This window comes from Pristiophorus japonicus, chromosome 22 (genome assembly GCF_044704955.1).
Source record: "Pristiophorus japonicus isolate sPriJap1 chromosome 22, sPriJap1.hap1, whole genome shotgun sequence".
NCBI classification, from domain to species: Eukaryota; Metazoa; Chordata; class Chondrichthyes; family Pristiophoridae; genus Pristiophorus; species Pristiophorus japonicus.
In genome coordinates, this window is record NC_091998.1 from 45711995 (window position 1) to 45722410 (window position 10416).

Genomic DNA, 10416 nt, shown 5'->3' on the forward strand with positions numbered 1-10416 from the left:
TTTCCTTCCTCAGATTAGGAGACCAAAACTACACACAATATTCAAAGTGTGATCTCACCAAGGTCCTGTACAACTGCAGTAAGATCTCCCTGCTCCTATACTCAAATCCTCTCGCTATGAAGGCCAACATGCCATTTGCTTTCTTTACTGCCTGTTGTACCTACATGCCTACTTTCAATGACTGATGTACTATGACACCCAGGTCTCGTTGCACCTCCCCTTTTACTAATCTGTCGGTTTTAATAAAGAGGGAGGTTTTAAGCAGTGTCTTAAAGGAGGAAAGAGCGATTTAGGGAGGCAATTCCAGAGCTTAGGGCCTCGGCAGCTGAAGGCACGGCCACCAGTGGTGGAGCGATTAAAATCCAGTGTGCGCAATAGGCCAGAATTGGAGGAGCGCAGAGATGTTGTGGAGGGTTGTAGAGCTGGGGGAGATTACCAAGATAGGATGGTGAGAGGCCATGGAGGGATTTGAAATCAAGGATGCAAATTTTAAAATCGAGGCATTGCTTAACCAGGAGCCAATGTAGGTCAGCGAGCACAGGGGTGATGGGTGAATGGGACTTGGTGCAAGTTAGGTCATGGACAGCTGAGATTTGGATGAGCTTAAGTTTATGGAGGGTGCAGGAAGGAAGGCTGGCCAGGGGTGCGTTGGAATAGTCAAGTCTAGAGGTAACAAAAGCATTGGTTTGTTGAGAGTTTCAGCAGCATGTTCTTGTAGGCCAGCTAGATTACACTATGGTCTGTGTTTTCTGTTGTCTATATGTGGTGCTTGTGAGCAAGGATACTGTATTGTACTGTGTTTTTTCTGTGTTTATTAATTTTCCAGCACATTATCTGTTGCTGTATGAGGATATACAAGTTTAAGTCACAGAGGAGGCATTCAAACCATTGTGTCTGCCAACTGTAGTAGATCAATCCAAAACTAATCCCATTATCCTGCCCACTCCCTGTAGGAATGCATCCTCCTCGGTTTATCCACTTTGCTGTTAAAAGATAAAAGTCTGCCTCAGCTACTCCCCGTGACACATCATTTCACGCTCCAGTAATTCTCTGGCCCACAGAACGTTCTCGTAACCTCGCTCTCCTTGTGACATTTTAAATTGATGACCTCCATCACTGACTTCCCAAACGCAGGACATATTCCTTCTACTCAAAGTCCTTTATCATTTTAAAACGAAAAGAAGATTTTTCTGAAATGGAACAGCAATGTTCCCTGTGAGCTGCGCTTTGTTCTGTGCGGTCTGTTTTTTTTTACTGCGCGGTCCCGTTAAATTTCTACGCATGCACGGTGTTTCCAATAGAGTAGCCGGTGAGCGGCCTGTGTGGGACCTTGCACTCCGCGCAGCTTACATAAGAACATAAGAAATAGGAGCAGGAGTTGGCCATTTGGCCCCTCGAGCCTGCTCCGCCATTTAATAAGATCGTGGCTGATCTGATCTTAAGCTCAGCTCAGCTCCACTTCCCCGCCCGCTCCCCGTAATGCTTGACTCCCTTATCGCTCAAAAATCTGTCTATCGCCACCATAAATATATTTAATGACCCAGCCTCCACAGCTCTCTGGGACAGAGAATTCCACAGATTTATGACCCTCTGAGAGAAGAAATTCCTCCTCATCTCCATTCTAAACCCCTTATTCTTACAGAGACCCTTGATAACCAGTACTTGTTATCTTGTGTAGCTGATACTACCTGTGTACGGGGATGACCTCCACTTGTGCCGGCGTTTGCCCCGCTCCTTCCCCCATCTCACACAACACTTTCCAAAAAAGTTGCGTGAAAGTCGTGTTCTGCTCTGCTGTTTTCTCCCTCATTCTTCCAGGTTTAACGTTTTGTTTCTGCTCGTTCCCAGGTGCCAGTATTCAAACCAATGGATTTAATGGTTGAAGCCAGCCCTCGAAGAATATTTGCTAATGCACACACATATCATATAAACTCTATTTCAGTCAATAGTGACTATGAAACTTACTTATCAGCGGATGATCTTAGGATTAACCTGTGGCATTTAGAAATCACAGACAGAAGTTTTAGTATCCTTATCTATGTGCACTTGAATCTCGTTCTAGGTAATTATTTTTGGCAGCGTTTGTACTGAGCTGACTTTTCTCTTCTGTACAAAGGATTGATCCACACCTTGTTTTATTAAGATAGTTGGTCCAGGCAGTGTGTGACTGAGCTATATAGGCCAAGAATGTCTTCAGCTCAATTCCCAGCCTGTGCTGAGATAGGTGATAATGCCAACCAGGATTTCTATACGGTACTGCAATTTGGCCTCACTGCCCTGGGCTGGAAATCGGATGGAATCGCAGCTCCTCCTCCTTGCTGTCCAGTGATCCCTGTGCATGAATCTCAGATAAAGGCTCTGCTGTCCTTCCAAGGTCAAATATCTAGACAATGCTCACTCGATTCGTGAATGAATAGTGGCCACTTGGGAAAAGCTTTGGACTGGTCTGGCACCTCTGGAACTCCCATCCCAGCAGGAATTAACGCCTTCACGAGAGGAATGGGATAACTGTCTTTTGGAGGATAAAATTGGTCAAACATTTATTGTGCTCACCTGAAAGGGCTTCCTCCCCATCTCTCTCCTCTTGTTCTCTTTCCCACACCATCTCAAACTACAAATTGTTCATCTGCAAAGAGTGAGCTGCTATATCTGACTTGCCACCAGCTTACGCCCTCCCCATCTCCTCCACTCTGGCAGATCAACTCAGTCGAGTTTGGCAGCTCCTTCAGGGAGCTTACATGAGTCATGCACTCTCTGGCACAGCATGTTGCACAGCAGCGATGCCTGACCAGGCTGCAACAGGCACAGCCCTTTTTGTTGGCAGAGCATAGACGAAACCTGTTTGGCAGGTAAAACGGGCAGTGACGGTGTTTGAGTTGGTGATCTGGACGATGGTGATCTTTGCGGAATGACGCAGTTCTGGTGCAGACTTGGAGAGTGAGCTCTGAAGGATGTAAGGCAGTGCGTGAGTGATGCGAGTTGACTCCTGATTAGGGATGGGCAGTCACGTGATGAGCCAGGCTTTCCTGAGACTAAGGCAGTGGGAGTTTCGGAAATATAGTAGGAATCAAGTTTATTATTTGGATAAGAATCGATCATTCCTTAAACCTGCTACAGAATCAAGTTGCAATCAGCTGGTGGAGGCCATCCCATTGTTGTTGCATTTAAAAAAAAGAGGTCCAACCATCATTAGCTCATTCGAAAACCAGTTGTAAGTAGGTGGCGGAAACTCGGAACATCCTTCATTTTCACTGGCAATTTCTTACTGGGGGTGTTGGCGACTTTGATAGAGCAAGAGTCAATGTGTGAAGCGGTTAATGGTGTGATTGAGTGACATGGTGGGTAGGATATAGATGATCGTCTTGGGGCTAATAGTCTTTACCTGTTCCCAATATGATCCATCACAGAGATGAATGGTACATGAATGTTTTTCTTAATTTTGAAGATGTTTTATTTTTGCATTGCAACAAAAGGGGATCCTTTTTCTTAGCTGTAACTTAAAAGAAAATGATTTCTCGGAAAGACAGCTCGCAGACGTTAGCTGAAGATGGCTTTTCCCATCCTCCAACCAGGTTGGCATTTTGTCTGGCCGGTAATCCGAGTATTGTCCTTGATGGCCTGTGTCTCAGATATTGTAGATATCAAGCCTGCTAACATGGAGGAGCTGACTGAAGTGATTACGGCAGCGGAGTTCCACCCCAATCAGTGCAACACATTTGTATACAGCAGTAGCAAGGGAACCATTCGATTGTGCGACATGCGAGCAGCTGCCCTGTGTGACAAACATGCCAAATGTAAGTGTGCTCCTCGGACGCTTATGCTTTAATGAATTGTGTATTAAATAAATATTCCTTTTGCACGGCTCCGAATCCACTACTACAAACCAGCGGCACCGACCCAGGACTGTTTGGTAGCCACTAACATTTACGTGGCCTGCTTCAAACTGTTTGCGGGTAACCACAGGATCCAGACTACCTGTTCATTGGCCTGACGGGCAACAAGTGTAATTTGCTCAGAAATGTACTGTTTTTATTTCTGTATCTTGTAGCATTACTTCAGGCCGCTCTGATGACTGAGTGGGTAAAACGTGCTGCTGGAACATAGAAACGAGGAGGGTCCCAGGTTTGATTTCTGAACTGACTGATCTAACATTGCAATTCTGGTGCTACAGCATTACGCCCTGTATTTCCTCAACTTCCACCTCGCAATAGTGCCAAACTGCACTGGCTCTCTGTTCCCAAGTGAATTGATTTGATTATTTTATACTCTAACTTTTAAATCATTCCGTGGCATTGCTCTTTCCTACCTCAGCTGTGTTTGCTGCATTTTTCCTGCTCCACAATTGATGGTGACTCATTCCGTCACAGTGTCCATAAACACCTCGCCAGCTTCCTCCCTGTTCAACAAGCTCCTTAAAAACCCCTTCTCTTCAGTTGCACATCTGCTACCACCCAATCTCCCTTCTGTGTGTTCACTTTTTTCTTCTCTTTGTCCTTCAGAGAACTCCAAGGTCCCCCTGTGTGTGTGTGTGTGTGTGTGTGCGTGGAGCACTAGAAATGTAACTTGATGGAAGAGTTGTAGTTTACTTGTCACAAACTTTATCAATTTGCTTTAACCCTTGTTGCGCATGAGTGAGGTGACCTGGCCAGCAAAACTCAGCAGCACCTGATTTACCAATGAATTCTGTCGATTGGCATCGAGCGTTAATTTACAACATTTCTAGATGGTTAAGAGGGAGAACACCCATGATTCTTGTTGAAAACCGAGTCCCCTTCACACAGGAATTTACAGGGCAATTACAGCCCACCGTGTAGGTCTGAATGTCTACAAATGATCACGGACCATTCTTGTCCTTCAGTTACTTTCCTTGTCAAATGTGATTAACAAGACGACTTCTTCAAAAATTGGTTTTGTCAAATGCGCCAGCATTACTTGTAAAGACAGCGTGCCTGCTAGTGCTGAAGCTGACTGGTATGACTTGGATATAACTACTGAATCAAAAGGTGTTGAATATATTGTAAAATCAAGGCATCAGGTACTTCGACACGAACGAACAGAGGGGGCCAACTCTCTGGGTATTAACCATCCCAACTTTTTTTTCTCCCACAGTGTTTGAAGAGCCTGAAGATCCCAGTAACAGGTCGTTCTTCTCAGAAATAATTTCTTCAATATCAGACGTCAAATTCAGTCACAGTGGTCGCTACATGATGACACGAGATTACCTATCGGTCAAAATCTGGGACTTAAATATGGAAAGCAGACCTGTGGAGACTTACCAGGTAGGTGGCCTCTGGCCATTTTGCGTTGTGTGTTTCTCTGACAGCTTGGGATACTGCTCACTTATTTGTTGTGTGAATTTTATGGTTATCAAGGTGAGGGACATTGATGCTAGGGAACACTTTCTACTTGATGTACTCGGTGTCAGTATCAAGCATTTCGAGGTCAGGTACAGCACAGGTTAGATACAGAGTAATGCTCCCTCTAACCTGCTCTAACAGTGCATCAGAAGAACCGCACCTGCTGAAGCAGTATGACATTTTTCCGTTTGTCCATACCTGTCCTATACCCTGCAAGTGAAATTGACAGCTAGTGACATGTGTGTCAGCCTGTGGCTCAATGTATTCTCACTGCATTCTCGCATCTGAATCAGAAGGTTGTGGGTTCAAGTCCCACTGCAGAGATTTGAGCACAAAAATCTAGGCTGACACTCCAGTGCAGCACTGAGGGAGTGTCATCTTTCAGATGAGATGTCAAACCGAGGCCCCGTCTGCTCTCTCAAGTGGACCTAGAAGATCCCATGGCACTATTTCGAAGAAGAGCAGGGGAGTTATCCCTGGTGTTTGAGCCGATATTTATCCCTCAATCAACGAAAACAGATTATCTGATCATTATCACATTGCTATTGTGGGAGTTTGCTGTGCACAATTGGCAGCCGCTTTTCCCATACAACAGTGACTATACTCCAAAAAATAAAAGTACTTCATTAGCTGGAAAGCGCTTTGGGACGTCCACTAGAAGTTGTCCCAGTTGATTACAGTAACTGATGGAAATGAGAGTATAGCCTTTTCTCATCTGTTGTCGTGCTTGCATTTGATTATTACCGTGTGGATTGGACCTCTCTGCTTTTTAGATTATTGTTCAATGTTGGAATAAGAAAAATTTGCATCACAAAGTGCCTTATGACATCTCACGCTTCACATATATTTCTAGTCACTGTTATATACCCAAACATTTCACAAGGAGCATGATCCCACAAACTGTTCTGAGATAAATGACCAGTTAATGGGTTTTTGCTGTCGTGGGCAGAGGAAACGATACAAGGACGTCGTCAAAGCCTCCCTGATAAAGTGCAACATCCTCATCCTGGGAGTTTCTGGCCAAAGACCGCCCTAAGTGGAGGAAGTGCATCCAGGAGGGCGCTGAGCACCTCGCGTCTCATCGCCGAGAGCATGCAGAAATCAAGCGCAGGCAGCGGAAGGAGTGTGCGGCAAACCAGTCCCACCCACCCTTTCCCTCAACGACTGTCTGTCCCACTGTGACAGGGACTGTGGTTCTCGTATTGGACTGAACAGCCACCTAAGGACTCATGCTAAAAGTGGAAGCAAGTCTTCCTTGATTCCGAGGGACTGCCCAGGATGATGATGATGGCTGTTGTTGGTTGAGCGAGGAATCTTGTTGCACTCCCTTCCTCAAATAGTGTCCTGGGAGCGTTAACATCCCCATAGACCTTTGGATCCAGGAGACGGGGTATCTGTTTAATGTCCAAAAGATGATGCTTCTGACATTGCAGCCGTCCCTCAATATTGCACTGGAGTGTCTTAAATTATTTGCTGATGTACAGGAGTGGGGCTAGCACCCACCGCCTTCTGAGTCTGATGAGAGTGCCACCAACTGAACCAAGCATAACCCTTGATGCAAGATAAGCTATCCTGCACGAGAAAAAAGTATTCACTTACGAACGTAACGGTGGGGGGTTAGGGTAGCGCTGAGAAAACCTGTGACTGAGTTACGCAGTGATAGCCTGCTTGTGTTCTGCAGATCTACTACCACTGTGAAGTTGCTGCAATTTGTTTCAGAGCTCCATAAATGTAACTTTCTGTTGGTTGTCAACCATGGACCTGAACTTTTGGATTGATTAATATAAAAGTTTGGTGCATATGTAATGCCCTTTTCAGTGCCCGGTATATTACTGTATACTGAGCTCACTGCTTTTTCTTCACTGCTTTTCTCTCTGTTTTTGCCCATTATTTTTCCAATTACTCTTGTTTGAGCGAAGGGAGTGGGGATAGCATTGTATTGGGCCATAGAGATTATAATGAAAGGAGAAAATGCAGTGTGAAGATGAAAGAAGCAGGGACTTTTAACGCAGTGGCAGCCACTTAATTGGAAAGGATTATTCCCAGTTATTTTTCAATGTCCAAATTTAAATGGGTTATTTGGAAGTTGCATTGGATTCAGACGAGTCGAAGTTTCCAGCCATATCGTTCATTTGCTTTTGGAGCACAGGCAAAAAAGTGTTGCAACAGGAGAAAGGAAGGAGAGCAACTCGCAAAAAGAATTCTAGTGCTGTTCCTGTTAATGGGCCCACTCCTCTCTCGCCTAACTCACCAGAAATATCCAAATGATGTTTCCAAATCTCATGCTTGGCTGTGTTCGTTATATTAAGTCTTATTGGTGTGTTTGAGGGTTTAAAAGACAATCCAGATGTCCAGAAAAATAATTGTATCCTTGTATCTTATGTAGAATTCCAGTCCAGTATTCTGTGTTGATCCTGATTCTCTGTTTGTTCTTACAGGTGCACGAATACCTCCGAAGCAAACTGTGCTCGCTATATGAAAACGACTGTATTTTTGACAAGTTCGAATGTTGTTGGAATGGTTGTGATAGGTAATAGCTGATTCTTCGACAATGATATCCTCAACCGTTAATTTCTCTCTGGTTCTCTTGTTGCTGCTGATGCTTTGTGGCCTCTATAAGGTATCGTGGGACAGATGATTTGTGTATATATATGTTGCAGGTACAGTTGAACCAGTGCTTGGCACTAGTTAATCTCTGTTTGCACGATACACTTTGGGCTTGTACTTGTGTTTGCAGTGTAATGCTACTTGGTCAATGTTGTTCTCTTTGCGGTTAAATTGACTCTAGAGGAAACGTCTGGTGATGGAAGGTTGAAACCAAGTTTTGCAGACTTGGTAAACCAAGACCTGAGCTCGGCAGAGCACTGCTGATGGTTGACCAACTAGCCTGGCTCATGAATGGAGCTTTGAGATTGAGAACTTTGCAGACAAGTGGGTACAGTGGTCCTTTCTTTCGAGCGGTGGTTTGTTCTGTGTTCAGCTCCAGAAATACCCCTCCTGTGGTGGCTGTGACCTCTTTGCTGCTAAGTTCGCCCAGGTGATGTGATTGTTTCTGCTTGGTGGGTGGCGCTTTACAACTGGATTTCTACTCGGTGGAGGGAGACTGGGGTGGTTTCTCCGCGTGTGTGTGCTGGGGTGGAGCGTCCCTGATCTCAGCTCCGTATTGGGGGGATGGGAAGCAGCTGCCAAGATTTTCATGGGGGTGGGTTGTCACAATCTTGGCATAACGGGAGATGAGATGAGGTCTTAATCTCTATTTAACTGCTCCTCCGGTGACGTGCAGCGTGGCCTACGTTCAGTTGGCTCACTTATAGACTCCCACACACTGCCATTTAATTTCAGCAACTTCACATGATTGACAATCAAAGGCTTAAGAACTTTGACAGCTCCAGATGCAGAATATTCTGAGGAGGAGGGGGGGGAGGGGGGAGGGTAAACAGCCAGAGATCATGGTCCATATCGATTTTAGGGAGCTAGGAAAGACAAAGTGCCACATAATAGGCTTGCCAGTAAAGTTGAAGCCCATGGAATAAAAGGGGCAGTCATCTCCAGATTACTCCTGGTGCCACGCGCGAGTGAGTATAGAAATAGGAGGATAGAGCAGATGAATGCATGACTGGAGAGCTGGTGCAGGAGGGAAGGTTTCAGATTCCTGGGGCATTGGGAGAGGTAAGCGACCTGTACAGGCCAGACAGGTTGCAACTCAACAGGGCCAGAATCAATATCCTCGCAAGGAGATTTGCTAGTACTGTTGTGGAGGGTTTAAACGAATTTGGCAGGGGGGTGGGCACCAGGATGTAACATTAGAAAGGGGAAATAAAGTGCTCAAAGGATTGGGAGGGACAAAATTAACAGTCACTTGGATAGGTGTGGATTAATTAAAGAAAGCCAGCGCGAATTTGTTAAAGGCAAATCATGTTTAACCAACTTGATCGAGATTTTTGATGAGGTAACAGAGAGGGTTGATGAGGGTAATGCGGTTGACATAGTGTATATAGATTTTTCAATAGGCATTAGACAAAATGCAACAAAATAGGCTTGCCAGTAAAGTTGAAGCCCATGGAATAAAAGGGACAGTGGCAGCATGGATATGACATTGGCTAAGTAACAGGAAACAGAGAATAGTGGTGAACGGTTGTTTTTCGGACTGGAGGGAGGTATACAGTGGTGTTCCCCAGGGATCGGTTCTAGGACCACTGCTTTTCTTGATGTATATTAATGACATGGGCGAGGGTGTACAGGGCACAATTTCAAAATTTGCAGATGACACAAAACTTGGAAATTTCGTGAACAGTGAGGAGGAGAGGGTTAGACTTCAGGAAGACATAGACAGGCTGGTGAAATGGCCGGAAACGTGGCAGATGAAATTTAATGCAGAAAAGTGTGAAGTGATATATTTGGTAGAAAGAATGAGAGGACATATAAACTAAGTGGTACAATCCTAAAGTGGGTGCACAAACAGAGACCTGGGGATACGTGTGCACAAATTGTTGAAGAGGACAGGTTGAGAAAGCAGTTTAAAAAGGCTTACGCAATCCTGCACTTCATGAATAGAGTTCAAAAGTGTGGAAGTTATGATGAACCAGTATAAAACACTGGTTCAGCCCAAATTGGAGTACTGCATCCAATTCTGGGCACCCTACTTTAGGAAGGATGTGAAGGCCTTGGAGAAGGTGCAGAAAAGATTTACGAGAATGATTCCAGGGATGAGGGACTACATTTATGTTGATAGACTGGAGAAGCTGGGGTTGTTCTCCTTGGAGCAGAGGAGATTTGATCGAGGTGTTCAAAATCATGGGGAGTCTGGGTTGAGTAGATAGAGAGAAACTGTTCCCATTGGCAGAAGGGTCGGGAACCGGAGGACACAGATTGGCAAAAGAACCAAATACGATGTAAGAAAAAAAAATTTTACGCAGCGAGTGGTTAGGATCTGGAATGCACTGCCTGCAAGGGTGGTGGAGGCAGACTCAATTGTGACTTTCAAAAGGGAGTTTGATAAGTAGCTGAAAGAAATTTGCAGGGCTATGAGGAAAGGGTGGGGGAGTGGGATTGGCTGAGA

General features: G+C 45.0%; 1 protein-coding gene across 1 annotated transcript in view; it reads left to right on the plus strand.

Annotated features, from left to right (window-relative positions):
- LOC139235011 (serine/threonine-protein phosphatase 2A 55 kDa regulatory subunit B alpha isoform) overlaps positions 1–10416 on the plus strand; it is a 97238-nt gene that overhangs the window by 84195 nt on the left and 2627 nt on the right. Inside the window, exons 6-9 of the mRNA XM_070866088.1 lie at positions 1849–2026; positions 3630–3794; positions 5110–5279; positions 7796–7887. Coding sequence (XP_070722189.1) covers positions 1849–2026; positions 3630–3794; positions 5110–5279; positions 7796–7887 — 605 coding nt within the window. The remainder of the gene's footprint in view (positions 1–1848; positions 2027–3629; positions 3795–5109; positions 5280–7795; positions 7888–10416) is intronic.